The sequence below is a fragment of the Lepidochelys kempii genome, chromosome 2, assembly GCF_965140265.1.
Source record: "Lepidochelys kempii isolate rLepKem1 chromosome 2, rLepKem1.hap2, whole genome shotgun sequence".
NCBI classification, from domain to species: Eukaryota; Metazoa; Chordata; order Testudines; family Cheloniidae; genus Lepidochelys; species Lepidochelys kempii.
The window spans coordinates 142,538,204-142,558,642 of NC_133257.1; the positions used below are offsets into that span (position 1 = coordinate 142,538,204).

General features: G+C 41.7%; 1 protein-coding gene across 6 annotated transcripts; it reads left to right on the forward strand.

Moving 5' to 3' along the window:
- Positions 1-10: 10 nt before the first annotated feature.
- Positions 11-17,836, forward strand: ATPSCKMT (ATP synthase c subunit lysine N-methyltransferase). Of its 6 annotated transcripts, none has more exons than XM_073332364.1 (5): positions 11-211; positions 6,821-7,175; positions 7,901-8,038; positions 10,066-10,116; positions 16,279-17,835. In XM_073332364.1, the coding sequence occupies exons 1-5, from the start codon at positions 198-200 to the stop codon at positions 16,477-16,479; spliced, it is 759 nt and encodes a 252-aa protein (XP_073188465.1). In that variant the 5' UTR covers positions 11-197; the 3' UTR covers positions 16,480-17,835. The 6 variants fall into 6 exon arrangements, with proteins under 6 accessions (XP_073188465.1, XP_073188470.1, XP_073188468.1 ...); XM_073332367.1 differs by having other exon boundaries at positions 15-211; positions 6,821-7,118; positions 16,279-16,992; XM_073332366.1 differs by lacking the exon at positions 11-211 and adding an exon at positions 290-371.
- Positions 17,837-20,439: the final 2,603 nt, after the last annotated feature.

Below are 20,439 nucleotides of genomic sequence, written 5' to 3' on the forward strand. Positions count from 1 at the left end.
CGCGCATGCGCAGCGGCTTACTACCGGAAGGATTTCTCAGCTGGGACCAATGTGGCGCCCCCCTGAGCCCTTCTGGAAGCGTCTAACGGAAAGAAGGGCGCAAGTCAGAGTGGGAGAGACCATTAAGCGGAACTCCGACACACGTCATATTCGCAGGGTCCACGGCGCTACAGCGCGAGCAGAAAGAAACGGCGCAAATGCGCGCTGCGAGGTGGGATACGCTACTCTACAGTGCTGCGCAGCCTGCCCCGGGCGATCCTCCCCCCTGCGTTTCGGGTGGTATCGTCCACTCCGCGGCTCCTGCTTCCGTCCAAGTCCCCCCACGAGGAGTTCCCGCCTGTTCCTCCGAGTCTCGCGGTATCGGCCCTTCGGTGAGTGGGGAGGGCGCTGGCCTGGCTCGGCGAGGCAGGGCCCTTGGCTGCGCCGCCGGGGTGGGGTGGAGCCCCTGCGTGCCGGACCGGGCCTGGGCTACCGCCGCCCCCGCCGGTGCACGGCGCGTTGGCCAAGGACCCGCCCGCTAGCCGGGGGACCCTGGGTCTGCCACGCCGCGGAGCCGCGCCCGCCCCTGCCGCGGTGACTCCTGAAGCGACGCGCCGGGGGAAGCCGGCTCGGGCTGCTGGTTTTCCCCCTTTATTAAGTCCCTTGAGGCTCGAAGAGTGGAAGTTAGAGCCAGAGAGATGCAGGAGTGGAAGGGGCCTTGCTAGATCATCCAGTCCCGTCCCCTGCACTGAGGCAGGATCAAGTGTTCTCTCGAGCAGTGGTCTCCAAGCTCCTTCGGTCGCCCACCCCTACCAGTAAATATTTTTTGAGCACGCACCCCAATATATGTATATTTGTTTATGTATAAATTATATACATGTACTACTGTACTAATATATTAGGTAAATTATAAAACATACACAAAAAGACATTAGAAACAATGAGATAAAGATGAAATAAACAATATTTTTAACTTTTTAAATTTTTTATTAACGGTACAAAAAACCTTTTTGCTCTCACTAAAAAAATATTAGTGAGAGTAATGTGGTTGAATATGCTTTTATTATTTTTGAAAATCTTGGTTTAACATTTTGTGATACAGCGGGCGCTCAGGGTGGGGTGCAGGGTCTGGGAGGGAGTTCATAGAATAGAATATCAGGGTTGGAAGGGACCTCAGGAGGTCATCTAGTCCAACCTCCTGCTCAGAAAGCAGGACCAATCCCCAGTTTTTGCCCCAGATCCTAAATGGCCCTCTGAAGGATTGAACTCACAACCCTGGGTTTGCAAAAAGAAAAGGAGTACTTGTGGCACCTTAGAGACTAACCAATTTATTTGAGCATGAGCTGTCGTGAGCTACACCTCACTTCATTGGATGCATACCGTGGAAACTGCAGCAGACATTATATACACACAGAGATCATGAAACATTACCTCCTTCCACCCCGCTGTCCTGCTGGTAATAGCTTATCTAAAGTGATCATCAAGTTGGGCCATTTCCAGCACAAATCCAGGTTTTCTCACCCTCCACCCCCCCCCCCCCACACAAACTCACTCTCCTGCTGGTAATAGCCCATCCAAAGTGACAACTCTCTTCACAATGTGCATGATAATCAAGGTGGGCCAATTCCTGCACAAATCCAGGTTCTCTCACCCCCCTCCAAAAACCACACACACAAACTCACTCTCCTGCTGGTGATAGCTCATCCAAAGTGACCACTCTCCCTACAATGTGCATGATAATCAAGGTGGGCCATTTCCAGCACAAATCCAGGTTTTCTCACCCCTCCCACCCCCATACACACACAAACTCACTCTCCTGCTGGTAATAGCCGTCAAGAACACTATCCCCAATAATGTCACGGCTAACCTGGTGGCTGAACTTTGTGACTTTGTCCTTACCCATAACTATTTTACATTTGGGGACAATGTATACCTTCAGATCAGCGGCACTGCTATGGGTACCCGCATGGCCCCACAGTATGCCAACATTTTTATGGCTGATTTAGAACAACGCTTCCTCAGCTCTCGTCCCCTAAAGCCCCTACTCTACTTGCCCTGTATTGATGACATCATCATCTGGACCCATGGAAAAGAAGCCCTTGAGGAATTCCACCATGATTTCAACAATTTCCATCCCATCATCAACCTCAGCCTGGTTCAGTCCACACAAGAGATCCACTTCCTGGACACTACAGTGCTAATAAGCGATGGTCACATAAACACCACCCTATACCGGAAACCTACTGACCACTATTCCTACCTACATGCTTCCAGCTTTCACCCTGACCACACCACATGATCCATTGTCTACAGCCAAGCTCTGCGATACAACCGCATTTGCTCCAACCCCTCAGACAGAGACAAACACCTACAAGATCTCTGTCAAGCTTTCTTACAACTACAATACCCACCTGCGGAAGTGAAGAAACAGATTGATAGAGCCAGAAGAGTTCCCAGAAGTCACCTACTACAGGACAGGCCTAACAAAGAAAAGAACAGAACGCCACTAGCCGTCACCTTCAGCCCCCAACTAAAACCCCTCCAACGCATTATTAAGGATCTACAACCTATCCTAAAGGATGACCCAACACTCTCACAAATCTTGGGAGACAGGCCAGTCCTTGCCTACAGACAGCCCTGCAACCTGAAGCAAATACTCACCAGCAACCACATACCACACAACAGAACCACTAACCCAGGAACCTATCCTTGCAACAAAGTCCCGTTGCCAACTGTGCCCACATATCTATTCAGGGGACACCATCACAGGGCCTAATAACATCAGCCACACTATCAGAGGCTCGTTCACCTGCACATCCACCAATGTGATATATACCATCATGTGCCAGCAATGCCCCTCTGCCATTTACATTGGTCAAACTGGACAGTCTCTACGTAAAAGAATAAATGGACACAAATCAGATGTCAAGAATTATACCATTCATAAACCAGTCGGAGAACACTTCAATCTCTCTGGTCACGCAATCACAGACATGAAGGTCACTATTTTAAAACAAAAAAAACTTCAAATCCAGACTCCAGCGAGAAACTGCTGAATTGGAATTCATTTGCAAATTGGATACTATTAATTTAGGCTTAAATAGAGACTTGGAGTGTCTAAGTCATTATGCAAGGTAGCCTATTTCCCCTTGTTTTTTCCTCCCCTCCCCCCCGACATTCTGGTTAAACTTGGATTTAAACTTGGAGAGTGGTCAGTTTGGATGAGCTATTGCCAGCAGGAGAGTGAGTGTGTGTGTGTGTCCCCGGAAAAAAAAAAGGGGGGGGGGTGAGAGAGCCTGGATTTGTGCTGGACATGGCCCACCTTGATTACCATGCACATTGTAGGGAGAGTGGTCACTTTGGATGGGCTATTACCAGCAGGAGAGTGAGTTTGTGTGTGGGGGGGTGGAGGGTGAGAAAACCTGGATTTGTGCTGGAAATGGCCCAACTTGATGATCACTTTAGATAAGCTATTACCAGCAGGACAGTGGGGTGGGAGGAGGTATTGTTTCATGATCTCTGTGTGTATATAATGTCTGCTGCAGTTTCCACGGTATGCATCCAATGAAGTGAGGTGTAGCTCACGAAAGCTCATGCTCAAATAAATTGGTTAGTCTCTAAGGTGCCACAAGTACTCCTTTTCTTTTTGCGAATACAGACTAACACGGCTGTTACTCTGAACCCTGGGTTTAGCAGGCCAATGCTCAAACCACTGAGCTAGAGGGTGCTCAGGGCTGGGGCAGGCAGGAGGTGCAGAGCATTTACGTGGGGCAGCTCCTGTTTGGTGCAGAGAGTGTGCAGGTGGCTCTGCGCAGCGCGGCACCACCCCCAGGGCCACAATTCTGGGAGCTGCCCCCCACCCCCGGCAGGCAGGGCCACCCGGAACACAGGGGCTTTAGGGGCTTCAGGGCCCTGGGCTAAGGGCGCCCCGGGGCCCTGGCCTGCAGCTCTAAAGCCCTGTTCTGAATGCGGCCCTGCGAGCGTGGGCCGGAGGACTCAGGGGCAGCTGCGCAGCCAGCGGCCGGAGGGAGGTGGCACTTTCCCCTTCACCCCACTTTGGAGACCGCTGATCTAGAGAGTGACCCTGACAGGTGTTTGTCTAACCTGATCTTAAACCCCTTCCCCCCCCAAGCGACAGAGATTCCGTAACCTCCCTAGGCAATTTGTGGCAGTGCTTAACCACCCTGACAGGTTTTTCATGATGTGTAGCTTACACCTTTGCTGCAGTTTTAGCCTATTATTTGTCCTGTCCTCAGCAGCGAAGGAGAACAGTTTATCACCTTTCTCTTTATAAAACCTTTTACATATTTGCAGACTGGTGTCATGTCCTCCTTTGGTCTTCTCCCGTTGTTTGTCTTTCATCGTAGATCTTTTTTTTAGACATTTAATAATTTTTGTTGCTCTCCTTTGGACTTTTTTCTTTTTGGGCACATCTTTCCCAAAGTGTGGTGCTTAGAACTGGGTGCAATACTCCAGTTGAGGCCTTACTAGCGCTGTGTGGAGTGGAAGTATTCTTGTTTTGTATACAACACTCCTACTAATATATCCCAGAAGGAGGTTTGCTTTTTTTACAACAATATTATATTGTTGGCTCATATTTAGTTTGTGATCCATTGTAATCCCAAGTATCAGAGGGGTAGCTCTCAGTCTGTGTCCACAAAAACAATGACCTTAAACACCTTAAAGACTAATAGATTTATTTGTGCATAAGCTTTTGTGGGTAAAAAACCCCCAGATCCTTTTCTGCAAGATTTATTTGAGGCATTTTCCATTTGGGGACAGCTACTGAACTGATATGACTAAGACACGTCTACATTAGAGCCAAAGGTGTAATTCCCAGCTGAGATCCAGCTAGCATGCTAAAAATAGCTGTGTAGCTTGGCCATGGGTGGTAGGGTTTGCTGGCTTCCCAGAGTACAAACCAGTTTGAAACAGTAGGTGTGCTGGAAGAAGCTAGTGCATGCCACCACCTGTGCATCTACACTCCTTTTTTTTTTAGCATGCTGAGTCAGGGCTAGTGCAGGTTTGTCTACACCAGGGGTGGGCAAACTTTTTGGCCCAAGGGCCACATCGGGGTTGCAAAACTATGGAGGGCTGGGTAGGGAAGGCTGTGCCTCCCCAAACAGCCTGGCCCCTGCCCCCTATCTGCCCCATCCCACTTACTGGCCCCTTCAGAACCCCGCACCCATCCAACCCCCCCACCCCTCCAGGAACCCACCCCCTATCCAACCCTCTGCTCCCTGACTGCCCCAACCCCTATCCACACCCCTGCCCCCTGACAGGCCCCCTAGGACTCCCCTGCCTCATCCAACTGCCTCCTGCCCCCTGGAACCCCTCCACTTCCCTCCCCCTTACCATGCCGGAGCCTGCCGCGCTACCTGGCAGGAGCGGTGGGCCAGAGTATTGGCGGCGCGGTACAGCAAGCTGAGGCTGCGGGGGAGGGGCCGGGGGTAGCTCCCCTGGCTGGGAGCTCAGGGGCTGGGCAGGACGGTCCCGCAGGCCATAGTTTGCCCACCTCTGGTCTATACCTTTCACACCCTGCCCACCCCTTGAAATTACAACTTTTTGAAAATTAGGATATTTACTTAAGTGTGTGAAAATAGAGCTTAGGCACTTTGGGCACTCATTTTTAAAAATCTTGGCCATTGATTCTGCAAATGGCTCATACTTCTATCATGCCATAGCTCTTTTGGCACAAAGCAGCTTGCTCTCAACACCATGTGGTACTGGATCTTGAGTGGTAAATGTCACACTTGTATGGACAATGCCTGATGACGTGAGGGGAGGGGGGGCCCTCCTGTTTATGTAAGTGTAGCAACATCGTATTAACTATTTTGATGTTCTCAAAAAAATTGATCAAGACGGAAGCACACCAGTGGGACAATGTGGGGAAGCCTGCACTTTCACTGACTTTGCTATATTGTGTTGCAAAATATAAGACAGGGTTGTCAGGTCAACCTTTCATGAGCACTATATTCATTTCACATAAAAAATACGATATTCAGATTCTCTCTAAGATTTTTAAAGGCATATTGTGTCTGGAGTGTTAATATGATATTACAATGAGTTGAAAGAAAAATTATCAGACTTACATTATTTCTGTACAACTGTTTGTCTGTGTTCCTTGAGAATGCTTGGCTACCTTTGGATATTAAATAAAGTACATAAAGAAGAATGTGTTGTACTTTTTACATTGAACCATAGGTTTATTAGCAGGCTTTGCACTGCACTGCACTTAACTACTTGATTTTTTTTACCTATTTTTCTCTGTTTTAAGTAGAAGAAACCTGCTCCTTTCATGACTGAACACAGTTCTATTTTGATGAGAAAACAGCTACTGATATTTTAAAATAAAAATTTTGCAATCATTATGCACAAGAACAGGTTTTTTGAGTGGAGGTGTTTTCATTTCTCTGTATGTGGGATTTATGTACTTAACTTCTATTTGTATTAATGGGAGTTAAATGTGTAATTTCCCTGTGTTCTGGATGAAAATAGGCTGTGTGCTTCTTAGTTATGTATTCCTTGCTCTCCAGTACATTTATGATGGCCCAAGGTGAGCAAAAAAGTCAATTATGGTAGAAAGAACAGATTTTAAAATTCAATTCTATTCTGATGATTTTCTCCAAGGCCACTTAATATTTTGTTAATAGGATTTATGAATACATCCCAGCTCAAAAGGAGGTAAGCTTTATATAAAATGTAGCTTAAGCCTTAGAGTTTAGTATATGATTCTATTATTGTATACTGTTCACCAACAAGCTTTTGTCTGTAGAAATAAATAGGTTTGTACTTGGCATTTCAAAGGAGTCATGTTATATATGTTTTTCCCTTTCTTCAGGTACACTTTGTCAATGTCAAAAGTACTTCAAGGAGAAAGCCATACCCAAGGCATCTTGCATATGAACCTTGATAATGACAATGCAAGAAAAAGAAATTGGGGAATGTTGGTCCCTGGCATTGTTGGTGGCACACTGGTAGTACTGTATGCTGTTGTCACTCCATTCATAACTCCAGCACTGAGAAAAATTTGCCTTCCTTTTGTACCTGCAACTTCAACTCAGATTGAAAATGTTTTGAAAATGTTACAGTACAGAAGTGGATCTCTGGTTGACATAGGTAGCGGTGATGGACGTATTGTGAGTTATAAAACTCTGGCTCCTCTAAATTCATGTACATCAAACAGTGTTATAAAAGTGAGCTACTGTAGTAGATATTTTCCATTATGCACCCCTTTTTCCTGGTATTTGTGAAGGTTCTCTACCCTGTTTAAAAGTTTTCCTCTCCATCCCACAAAAATTCAGACAAAATCAGTTAGACTGTTTTTAAAAGTATATATTACAGGCTTCAGGAATACCTTTGGGCAAATAATGAAAATAGTATTCTTCAAATAATATGAAAATGTCAAGTTATTTGACTGTGAATTTTTTTAATAGTGCATAATGGAAAAAATGTTCATTAACTAATAGATATGGAAAACTTCAAAATGTGTGGAATAAACTATTTGAATATTTGACTAGTTTTATTCAGGAACAAAAAATATTTACTTTCTTATCCTTTTCTACTTTTCCATACATTTCTAATACAGAATTTTTAAATTTTAGTTTCACATGATTTGAGTCATTTTATTATTTAAAGATACTTGTCAAGTAGTTTAAATTTTACATATTGCATATCTTGAAAGTTGCTAATTTTGTTACCATATTATTCTCCTGATTAATTAATTGGGGCTTTAGTGTTCAAGCAGCCAGAGGTGGATAAACACAACTAATAAAGACATAGAGCACTCTTCTTTTGGGTTCTGCTGTTAATAAAATTACACTATTCTCTTATGTTTCCTGCAAGCACAATTCTATCATAAATAGTGTCATGCTGTAGGTTTATTCTGGCCCTGAATGAAGACTGCTTTTTCTTTTTGTAGGTGATAGCAGCTGCAAAAGAAGGATTCAAAGCTGTTGGTTATGAATTAAATCCCTGGCTAGTCTGGTACTCCAGATACCGTGCTTGGAGAGAAGGGATGCATCATAATGCCAAATTTTATATTTCAGATTTGTGGAAGGTACGTGTTTTGTGAAAAAGTACTATAGAAATCAAAGTATGCAATAATAATTTCACTGGTGAATTAGAAGTGATCAATTTGAAAACACACAGCTGTAGATAATATAATTATTAAAAAACCCTCTGCTAAAATAATGTTAATGTTATATATTTAGCATTCATAAGTCAGGAAATACCAAAGGTAAAGATGCAAAGTGAATGTGCTCATGCATTATGATGCAGATACTAATTAGATAATCTCACTGTTTCTCAAATAATACCCTATATCATATAATATTTTCTACAACTTTAACTATGCTAATGTATACAAATATATAGTTTCTACAACTTTCACTAGATTATTTTGTATTATTTGAGAATAGTGTGGTATTATGTAACTCATTCATGTGCACAAGGGAAAAGAGTTATGGTTGCACTGGCAAGTTCAACTTTAGCATTTACTGACTTAAGTATGCTTGTGTGCAGCCTCAACATTCTCATACTGCAGTATTTTTTTTTCTTTTTAAATAATGGAAACCTCAGGTATTTCTTTTTAAGGGAAAGAAAAAAATAAATTTCATAATCTGGAATTATTTTATTAGACACCACTGGAATGTTGTCTCCTATAATGTGCTCTTCCAAGCCCTGATACAGCAAAGTACACAAACACATGCTAACTATGACTACTCACTAGCTTAAATGCTTTGCTGTTTTTTGGTCCTTGGATATACACCCTTTGCAAAAAGAAAAGGAGTACTTGTGGCACCTTAGAGACTAACCAATTTATTTGAGCATGAGCTTTCGTGAGCTACAGCTCACTTCATTGGATGCATCCGATGAAGTGACTGTAGCTCACGAAAGCTTATGCTCAAATAAATTGGTTAGTCTCTAAGGTGCCACCAGTCCTCCTTTTCTTTTTGCGAATACAGACTAACACGGCTGCTACTCTGAAACCCTTTGCAAGGGCTCTTTTGGGGCCCTGATTCATTGAGTACTTCGCTCACATTTGTGTACTTACTGAATGAGGCTGGGTGCTACAAAGCCCTGCCATAGACAGATCTTGATCCTGCACTCCCTGAAATCAGTGGCAAGACTACTCTCTGTAATGGTGCAGGATCAGGCCTCCATGGGCACTGTATAAGATGTGCATGTTCATATTCTTATTGTGCCTACATGTCATGTAGGACTATCTTTCATTTTATGTGTGTATATAATATGTGTGCGTGTGCACACACACACTCGATTTTTGAACACAGCTGTTTTAAAGCAACATAGTGCAGTTTGATTTTTTTCAAAGCCTCATAATTCAGATAAATCAGAATAATTTTCTATCAGAACACTTCTTAGTGATTAATTCTCTGCAGGATTTCAGTTTACCTACCCCCTGCAGTTTCAGCCATTGAGTGATAAAGAAAAAGAATGGCAAGAATTTTATATAATGGGAAAAGTGTATTCCCCCCCACCCCCATGTTCAGAAACAGATAAACTATTTTTGAATGAGAGTTTTTTTGTTTTTTCTTTAAATCATCTTAAGGCAGAGAACTGACCCAGACATTCCTTCCCAATAATTAAAAACTGCAGAAAGTTGTGAGGGACTCAAAACACAGTCTTGGATTAGAAATGGTTAGTCCATTTTAACTCTAGATATATTGCTAAAGAGTTAATTGACAGGTGGCAAAGTTAGGATGTTAAATGAGCAAAGTTTTCCTTAGGGATAAGAACTGGAGTAAAAATGAGTAAACTTGTGCAACTTCTCTGAATTGATTAATATTCTGGAACTTAGGGCCAGAGCCTTGGTGACACTGAAGCAGTTTTGTGCCACTCAATTGGTGCAAAGCTACCCTGTGTTGCGGAATCCTTGGGCTATGTTGAGCTGGTGTAGTGGCTTCTATATAATTCCATGTCCTTGTCCTTGGTGTAGGAGGCCTGGCTGTGAAAAAGAGTGTGAATAAAGGGAAGATTATTATTACTAACATTCCCCCCACTATCCACTCATATTATAAATATTGATTGTCCACAATGACGGTAATATACAATTTTTTTTAATAGGTTAGCTTTTCCCAGTATACAAATGTTGTTGTTTTTGGGGTACCTCAAATGGTAAGTCTCTTTTCATTCTTTCATTGTCTGTATTGTGTTTTATGACCATAATAGCAAGGCATTCAGCATTGGGATATTGATCTATAAAGTGAGTCCACTTATCGGGACCTTTGACATTCAAGTCTTTGGTTTGACAAAATGCTGATTATAGTTTATAGACATTTAAATAATAAAACCTGTTACAATTTGAAACTTCTGCAGAAGATCTAAATCTCAATTGTCTGTCTGTTCTTCCGAAATTCCAATTTGTGCACTGTCTAATGAAGTCCAAATTCCAATATAGTTCAGAACCATAATTCTGTGAACTCTTACAAACAGCTTAAATTACTTGAAAAGTTAATGGAATGTTCAAAATTCCATTTTTAAATTGGAATTTGAAATTCCATTTTGAAATTTCAATTTCCATTTGATCATTGAAATTGATCATTCTACAGATTTTCAGTAAAATAGTTTTCAGGGAGGATGAGTATTGACTAGTTTCAGCTCGCTTCTGTAGACTTGTATGGTAAAGAACAAAGTATTGAACTTTGATTATACACTTTTCAAAAACTGAAAGCACCTCGACCGTGTATCAGTTCGTAGTACTGAAGTACTCTTCAATTACCTTTGTAAAGATTAGTAAGATGGAGTGCTTTTAATATAATTGCTAGTTTGCAGAGCGTACAGGGAAACTGTTTTTCACTTTGAGAAAGCTGTATATCACCCATAAAATGTCAGGTTCCAGATGAAATTGTATGGCTTTTTAAAATTACTGTGAAAATGGTATTTCGAGAGACCACTTTTATGATACAGTAGATGGATGGGTAGTGATCAATGGCTCCATGTCTAGTTGGCAGCCGGTGTCAAGTGGAGTGCCCCAGGAGTCGGTCCTGGGGCTGGTTTTGTTCAATATCTTCATAAATGATCTGGAGGATGGTGTGGATTGCAATCTCAGCAAATTTGCGGATGATACTAAACAGGGAGGAGTGGTAGATACGCTGGAGGGCAGGGATAGGATACAGAGGGACCTAGACAAATTGGAGGATTGGGCCAAAAGAAATCTGATGAGGTTCAATAAGGATAAGTGCAGGGTCCTGCACTTAGGACGGAAGAACCCAATGCACAGCTACAGACTAGGGACAGAATGGCTAGGCAGTAGTTCTGCTGAAAAGGACCTAGGGGTGACCGTGCACGAGAAACTGGATATGAGTCAGCAGTGTGCCCTTGTTGCCAAGAAGGCCAATGGCATTTTGGGATGTATAAGTAGGGGTATAGCGAGCAGATCGAGGGACGTGATCGTCCCCCTCTATTCAACATTGGTGAGGCCTCATCTGGAGTACTGTGTCCAGTTTTGGGCCCCACACTTCAAGAAGGATGTGGATAAATTGGAAAGAGTCCAGCGAAGGGCAACAAAAATGATTAGGGGTCTGGAACACATGATTTATGAGGAGAGGCTGAGGGAACTGGGATTGTTTAGTCTGCAGAAGAAAAGAATGAGGGGGGATTTGGTAGCTGCTTTCAACTACCTGAGAGGTGGTTCCAGAGAGGATGTTTCTAGACTATTCTCAGTGGTAGAAGAGGACAGGACAAGGAGTAATGGTCTCAAGTTGCAGTGGGGGAGGTTTAGGTTGGATATTAGGAAAAACCTTTTCACTAGGAGGGTGGTGAAACACTGGAATGCGTTGCCTAGGGAGGTGGTGGAATCTCCTTCCTTAGAAGTTTTTAAGGTCAGGCTTGACAAAGCCCTGGCTGGGATGATTTAATTGGGGATTGGTCCTGCTTTTGAGCAGGGGGGTTGGACTAGATGACCTCCTGAGGTCCCTTCCAACCCTGATATTCTATGATTCTATGATTCTGTGACTCATTCAAACTTTTAAAACTCATTTTTGGTTTTTTTTTCAAGTGCTATTTGGTTATATTTTTACATTTTCCTTTGAAGGGCAAGAAAATACAATATTTATTCCATTTACATACTTTTATGACAGTAATAAGAGCACTAGCCTTGTATGTGTTATGAATGGACTGAGATATCTCCCTTTCACTCCCCCATTAATGTTTGTAAGTAGTTTCATTCCTTAGGGCAGGCGACTGTGTGGCATGGAATGTGTGAAGAGTTTATGCCAGAGAAATGCGGTATATGGTCGTAGTGTAAAACGGGAATAGTGTGTGATTAAAATATCGTTGTAACATAAACAGGGAGTCACAGTAGGAAGCATAATAATACCAACATTCTGTTTTGTTTTCTGTCTTTTTTTTTTTTTTTCTCTTGTAGGGAATAGGACTAAAAGCTTATCTGATTCAGACACCAACCACAGTACTCTCTCATTTTGAAAACTGTGTATTTTAAAATGCAGTTTTATTTCTACTTCTGTAGTTGGCATATTGAAGGAAAGTCTACATTATCAAGTGTTCCAACAGTTTTATTGTATGCGTTCCCAAGAGACTGGGTAATAAACTAACCATTTTGGTTGATTTACTGCACCGGAGCAGTCTTTGTTCCAGGAGAGGGCAGTAGATGCCTTTGTTACAGGGATATCTGTAATTAGAAAACAAAGTGTTCAATTGCATGATTTTGACAAGACTATCATGTAGTAATTGTTCTTTGAAGCAGTTAATATGTGAGGAAATTAGACCACCCTTTCTGAACTGAGTGATATTATGATCACTCTCTGGTTCACTTGCCAGTACAGATATGAATTTGCAATTAGAAATTCTGTAGCCGCATTGCAGAATCTCTAAGGGCAAAGGTGCAGAGGCAGGAAGACTATTTGGCAAATAGGAAGTTAACAGTTGCACAGAAAAACAAATGTGAACAAATTGATTAGACATACGTGTTTGGAACAAACTTCAGAATTAGTAGCAGCCTAAGATGAGGTAGATTAGTTATTGTTGCTATCTGACCTAATTAGGTAGAAGGAAGATCCACAAACGTTTGTGGGGGGGAAAAAGAGTATTTTACTTATTTAATCCAATATTGTGGTAGTATGCGTTTTTTGTTTGTTTGTTTTTGTTTTAAATCCCTCAAATAATAAAATACTTTTTGGTATGATCACAAATGTTGCCATAAATGCAATGGGCCCAAATGTCTGAAGTAAATGCTGAGGGCTTCCTTCTGGTTGTGGAATGCCCCCATTGCCTTCAGTATGGTGGTTGTGAGAGCTCAGCCTCAGGACACTTTGTAACACATATTTTCTTATATCTTATTACTTGTAGAAAGGTCAGTTACAGTGTTGGCCTAGTTTGAAGCCATGAGCATATTACTTTTTTTCTATTTAATGTCTAAGGCTAACTTACAAAGACAGAGCCTGGATTTATTGACCCACAGGCCACACTGCAAGATCTCTGTTCCCACAAGCTTTTTCTGAAGGAGAGGGTTGATCAGTATGTGTGTATGGGTGGACTGAAGGGAGAGGATCTTATCTGTGGTGGTTGGAGATGTTTTGGAGATATTGAGTGGACTGAAAGGAGAGAACTTTGGGATTGGATGGGGAGATTTTTTTAAACATGTTAATCCAGTGAAAATTTTGTATATATTTTATAATATATTTGTATAGTGCCTATTGCTTTAGTTTCAGAGTAACAGCCGTGTTAGTCTGTATTCGCAAAAAGAAAAGGAGTACTTGTGGCACCTTAGAGACTAACCAATTTATTTGAGCATGAGCTTTCGTGAGCTACAGCTCACTTCATCGGATGCATTCCGTGGAAACTGCAGCAGACTTTATATACACACAGAGAATATGAAACAATACCTCCTCCCACCCCACTGTCCTGCTGGTAATAGCTTATCTAAAGTGATCATCAGGTTGGGCCATTTCCAGCACAAATCCAGGTTTTCTCACCCTCCACCCCCCCACACAAATTCACTCTCCTGCTGGTGATAGCCCATCCAAAGTGACAACTTGGATATGTATAAGCATACCATGAGCCCTTTCCTGAGCCAGGATACAAATTAGAAGGTCTGTCAGCCTTCTTCCTTCAGGTCATAAAGTGGCGAGCATCTGGGGTAAGGCCTTTTAGGTCTAGGTACATGATGAATCTTTTTCACTTTCCTCTGAGTGTTAGGGGGCTTATTCCTTCACCCACTTACTTCCCTGGTCCTTCTTGCATGAACAGAGAGCAACAATACCCGAAGTCTAAAGGTGCAAACAATTCGATGTTTATTGGGGTGAACTTCCAGCAAGCATGATTCCAGTTTCCTTCCTTAGTATCCTCCTTCCAGCTCTGACACCACAGAGCCTTAAGCCTGTGTCCCTGTTCCCATTCCTACCCTTTAGCCAAACATGATTCCAATTTCCTTACTCCCATTCCCTGCTCCCATTTCCCACACCCAGTCACTTCCTCATTGACTACAGATTATATAGTAAAACTTGAGTTCTGCTTAGCTATACCTTAACCAATCATTTTCCTGAAATTTAACTAACCAATCCTAACATTGTAACATGATTATGTAACCAATTATATCCCACCACCTTAATTAGTTTACACCCAGCAAAATTAATTATACAGCAGACAGGAACAATCACAGAACCAGACAGAGATTATACAGACAAACAATAGCAAAGTGGGAACTACAATGACAAGACAACACAGAAGCGAGGATTTCACATCCCAGCTATTGATAAGTGAGTTCTTGCCAGACAGGATGCTATCAAATTAAGTTTCCTTTTACATTTTCTAGGCACTTCCCTTTCTCTGGAGGTGATAGGAACTATCAGGACAGGATTGTATTCCTAACAGCCGAATAGCACCTTATTTCAGTGTGACTAGTTTGGAATGTGAGGATGTGACTGTTCGCTTCCCAGCTTATGGCTGCCTCTGCTGCTTAGCCAAAGGTCTTAGCCTAAGAACAGGGCCACAAACTGTCACAGTAATAGAAGGCACTTACACCGGCAGACAGTGATTTCTTTCTTTTATACCTCTAGAACTAGCCAAGCGATAAGAATACACCTAAATTCTTAGAGTATAGGCCTTTACAGACAGGCCTGAATATCTATATCCTAACACTGAGCATCTGGTATAAGTTATTGCTGGAGGTAAAATGACCAATTAGATGAACCATTGGTCTGTTCTGGTCTGGCAAATCCTATTTTCTTTGTCCCTGACTATATACTCAGCTTTCTGCAGGTGGAGGGAAGCTGGATTGAATGGATCTCGGGCCAGAGGGTTGTAGATGTAGGGGGAGTTGTGCATATTGGCCCTGTGGTACTATGGCAGGGATTAACCTGCACAAGGTGAGAGCGTGGAGCCAAGGGGACTGGCCTCTCTGTAGCATTGTTTCCTCTTCAATCACCGTATTATTCAGTAACTCCACCTTCCAATTCCCACTCCTGTTGATTTGGTCATTAGCCATCAGGGATGCACTGACTTCTCCAAAAGATGCCGTAGGGGCATGAAGCATCATAGAGGCACTAGCCTCCAAGATGTATGTGGATTCTGGAACATAATAAAGTTTTAGGGGGATGAAAACACGTGAATGTTCAATAGAGGGTCAAACCCCACCACCAGTCCAGTGAGCTGGATGAAATTGAGTCAAAACTTGTGGAGTATCCTGTCCCCCTACACAAGTTTTTCTGTGTAAAGCAGGGGTCGGCAACCTTTCAGAAGTGGTGTGCCGAGTCTTCATTTATTCACTTTAATTTAAGGTTTTGCATGCCAGTAATACATTTTAACGTTTTTAGAAGGTCTCTTTCTATAAGTCTATAATATATAACTAAACTGTTGTTGTATGTAAAGTAAATAAGGTTTTTAAAATGTTTAAGCTTCATTTAAAATTAAATTAAAATGCAGAGCCCCCTAGACCGGTGACCAGGACCAAGGCATTGTGTGTGCCCCTGAAAATCAGCTTGCGTGCCGCCTTTGGCCCATGTGCCATAGGTTGCCTACCCCGGTGTAGAGGATGATATAGCTCCCAATAAATGTGATATGTAAGTTCTAAAAAGTTATGTAAACTTAAAATTTTCTTGCTCTTACCATTACTCAGAATAAATTAAAGACTGTGTTTTGGCTTCATATACTGTGTACCTGCATATCAAAGTTAGCATATGACCCTGCATCATGGAAGCTTTCTAAGACTGAAACAGGGATCTTCAAGCCTTGGATTAGTTTTGAGTGCCTGAAGTAGTTTCAAGAGGGAACGCTTCTGTCTTGCACACCATCTGAAGGGCTTTTGTTGTTGCTCCACAGATGCCACAGTTGGAGAAGAAGCTTGAAGAAGAACTTGTTCACAATGCCAGAGTTGTTGCCTGCCGTTTTCCTTTCCCACATTGGATGCCTGATCATACTACTGGAGAAGGAATAGATGTGGTGTGGGCCTATGATTCAAAAGCTTTCAAAGGAAATTTAAAGACATGCTCAGAAACTCTGCAAAAGATGCATCCTTTGTAAGATTTGACGTTAAAAAATGATGTTGATGCTAACTGTAAATGGTGACCATCTGATTTGGTTTTTAGTATACTTTAAAGTGGTGGGAGGATAAAAATAAGTAACATTGAATGTTTCTTAAACCCATTTAATTGTCAGAATGTCTTATGGTGTTAAGCAAAACTGCATTGTACTTTTATTTTATATGAAAACAAAGCAAAGGCCAGTAAAATGTAGGCAAGGTGTAGACATGGAAAACTGCAAAAAAGACTTGTATGCATTGATTACAAGAAGAAACTCAAGAAATTTTGTTAGTATTATTTTTTAAAAATTCAACATGAAAAGTTGTAGGATGCAGACAGAGTTCAGTACTGTTAAGGACACATGTATAAACTAAATGCTCTACTAATATTAAAGTTATTGTTAACTGGTTTTGGTCTGGCCATATTTTGAGCTCTCAACATTGGTGCTTATAAGCTTATTTATTTATTACTTTTGCGTAGCCAGAAGTGGTTGGCAAGCTGCTTTGCAGAAACAAGTAATGACTTGGAGCCTGAAACTCGAAGTGCAAGGCAGTGGAGTCATTTACACATCTATAAAATTAGTGTAAAATGTTAGCACTCTGATCTGTCGGCGAGTTGCATTTACCTTACTCTCACTTGGACTTCATTGTGCAAGGTAGTGCAGAATCAGGCCCATAGCCCTGGACCTGAGCAGCTTACATTCTAAATTCAGATTGACAAACAAGTGAGGGTCATAGAGGGAAAGGAAGGACTTGGGTTACAATATCAAGATAACTCAGTAGAGCATATACACATCTTGATGGCCTCGTTAAATTGAATTCACTTATTTGAATTAACTCCTTTAAGGCAAATTGCAGAAATGATGATTTAGGAGAGACTTCTACTGTTACAGGTGTTTGCAAATTATCATGACTTTCCTTACACCAGAGTCACTCTACCTCTGTTGACAAATGAGACAAAACAAAGGATTTAAAGGTGACTTGGGGAAAAAAAATATTTGTCTCCTTTCTGCTGCTTTATCATATATCAAACAGGCCTGAAAATTCCCCCCTTCCCCCCTCCCGCCCTCCCATTTTTGCAGAAGGGCATTTTGGAAGACTGGAGATCTATTGTGAGATCAGAGGAGATAGAAATCTGCAACTGAGAGAGAGAGAATTTTTGTCACAGTATTTAGAACTCTTTGAATTTAGTTTGGTGGCACCTTAAAGACTTACAGATTTATTTGGGCATAAGCTTTTGTGAGTAAAAAGCCCCAGTTCTTCAGATGGATAGAGTGAAAATTACAGATACTGGTATAAATATGTATAAATATAAGAGAAAATAAGTAAATATTACAGATACCTGTAATTACAGATATCTGTAATTTTTACTCCATGCATCTGAAGAAGTGGCTTAAATAAATCTGTTAGTCTTTAAGGTGCCACCAGACTCCTCGTTGTTTTTGTGGATACAGACTAACACAGCTACCCCTCTGATACGTGAATTTAGTTTGGTTTTATTAATACCGACTTCACTTAAATTCTTGGCAAACACTTGAGAAAAGAGCTTTTTTTTTGAGAGACTTGGCATTGCTGCATGTTTGAGGCCCAAAAAAGCTAGTTTTCTAGTCCTTCAAGGTCAGGGAAGGGCTGGAGCCAAAATAGGGAACACAAGATCTGGTATTTCTAATGCAAAAAACCAAGCAGAAGCCCCTCCCACTCTTCCCCAACAAAAATATTCAGACTTTCTTTGTATATCAGTTACTATGCTCCTTAAACATGATTCTCATCTATGATCCTATTTCCACCTGTCAGATCACAGTACTGAGCAAAAACTAAGCCAGATAGATTTGCCTTAGGTTTAGTTGACATAGAATGAAAGTATTCTCTTTTTCTCTTATGGCTTTGGATAAAGAGTTTCAGTTCTGTTTTCCTGTTCCTCCTCTCCATCTTTTAAAATAAATACATAAATAAATAAATACATAAATAAATGTACCAAAGATGACTGCTATTTCTGCTGATCTTCAGGACCATGCTTTCATATGTTAACACTTTCATCCAAAATAGTTATCTTGGACTATTTTTAAAGAGACAAAGCTGATATAATTTTTAAAAATTCATTCTTAATATTATACTCTAGATAATCTGTCCAATCATATTTGATAATCTCTTAACATTAGTGTGCAATATTTACTTAGTACTTTACCTTTTCTTCTGCACATCAAATTTTGTTATAGCCTATAGCCTTTGATCTCTACTTTTGATGTTTGAACCAAAGTCTACTTGTATGCACTGCTGCAGTTCCTGTGTCAGCTAGCTTCATAAAATGTAATGCATGACTCTTACTGTGTGGGAAATTTGGTTACAGGAGCACACTTAGAGCTCCTATTTTCAGGCTGCTGGAAGATAAATGTGCAGTTGCTGTCCAGGAATGAATGTTAGATTGCGTCTGGTGGCTAATCTATAGGCTGGTGGTCATAACTAGAGTGTCTCTTTTGAACCAGGTTACTTTCTTCACTGCAGCCTTTGTGCGTCCATCTGGTGGCACAAACGCACTGAAAAGGCCAATGAACTTTCCCAGTGGGGTATTCTGGCATGGAGGAGTCCCCAGCTAGAATAGAGCTTCCATAGCTGTTTCCACACCAGCCACTTGCAGCCCCTGGTGGGGTGGAGTGGAGTGGGGCTGGATTGGTACAGTATTCCAGCTTTTCTGGGCTGGCATAACAGCTTCTGGGGGGCCATAGTCGGGCAGTGTGCTTCAGAGAAGCCCTAAGGCTGCTCTAAAGTATTTCAGGGACAATCTAGAAGCAATGCCAGGATCAACCAGCTCCTTTGTCGTCCTCATAACCACAACTCTGCCCAGTGGATAGTGGGCACAGTGCGAATCTGGACCTGTATGACTAGTATGTGAAAAGGCATAGAAAAGGCAGCATTGGTGACAGCAGGTGGCTTTCAAGATAGGCAGAGAGAAGACGAAAAGTTTGTGTGGAATAGCAGACACAAGATAGAAAATTCCTGTTGTGAAAGGTAACAAGAAAGTGAGACACTCTACAATACTCTGGGATTCTCCGTGTTATAAAAGAATTACATTATTAATTAGGAAACCAAGGGGAGGAATAAGTGGTCAGTTTTCACAATGGAGAGGTAAATAGCGAGGTCTCCCAAGGATCTGTTCTGTGATGTTCAACATAATCATAAATTATCTGGGAAAGGGGGTGAACAATGAGGTGGCAAAATTTGCAGACCACACAAAATTACTCAAGATCGTTAAGTCCAAAGCTGCTAGTGAAGAGTTACAAATGGATCTCACTACACTGGGTGGCAAAATGGAAGATGAAGTTCAGTGTTGTTATGTGCAAAGTAATGCACATTGGAAAATATAATCCCAACTATGCATGCAAAACAATAGGGTCTAAATTAGCTGTTACCACTCAAGAAACAGATCTTGGCGTCATTGTGGATAGTTCCCTAAAAACATCAACTCGATATGCAGCAGCAGTCAACAAAGCAAACAATGTTAGGAACCGTCAGGAAAGGGATAGATTAAAAAACAGAAGGTATAATGCCACTGAAAATCGCTGATATGTCTACATCTTGAATACTGTGTGATATTCTGGTCACCCCTTTCAGAAAAGATATATTTTGGAAAAAGTACAGAAAAGAGTACCAAAAATGATTGGTGGTATGGAACATCTTCCATATGAGGAGAGATTAAAAAGACTAGGACTGTTCATTTTAGAAAAGAGATGACGAAAGGGGGATATAATAGAGGTCTATACAATTATGAATGGTGGGGAGGCAGAATAAGGAAGTGATATTTATCCCTTCACATAACACAGAAACTCGGGATCACCCAATGAAAGCAATAGGCAGTGCGTTTTAAAACAAACAGAAGTACTCCTTTACACAATGCACAGTCAAACTGTGGAGCTTGTTCATAGAATATAAGGGTTGGAAGGGACCTCAGGAGGTCATCTAGTCCA

What these genes read in the sequence shown, in the direction of transcription:
- ATPSCKMT (XM_073332364.1), top strand. An exon ending in ATATTTCAGATTTGTGGAAG is followed by an intron (nt 8,039 to 10,065) that starts GTACGTGTTTTG and finishes TTTTTTTAATAG; the next exon opens with GTTAGCTTTTCCCAGTATAC. An exon ending in TTTTTGGGGTACCTCAAATG is followed by an intron (nt 10,117 to 16,278) that starts GTAAGTCTCTTT and finishes GTTGCTCCACAG; the next exon opens with ATGCCACAGTTGGAGAAGAA.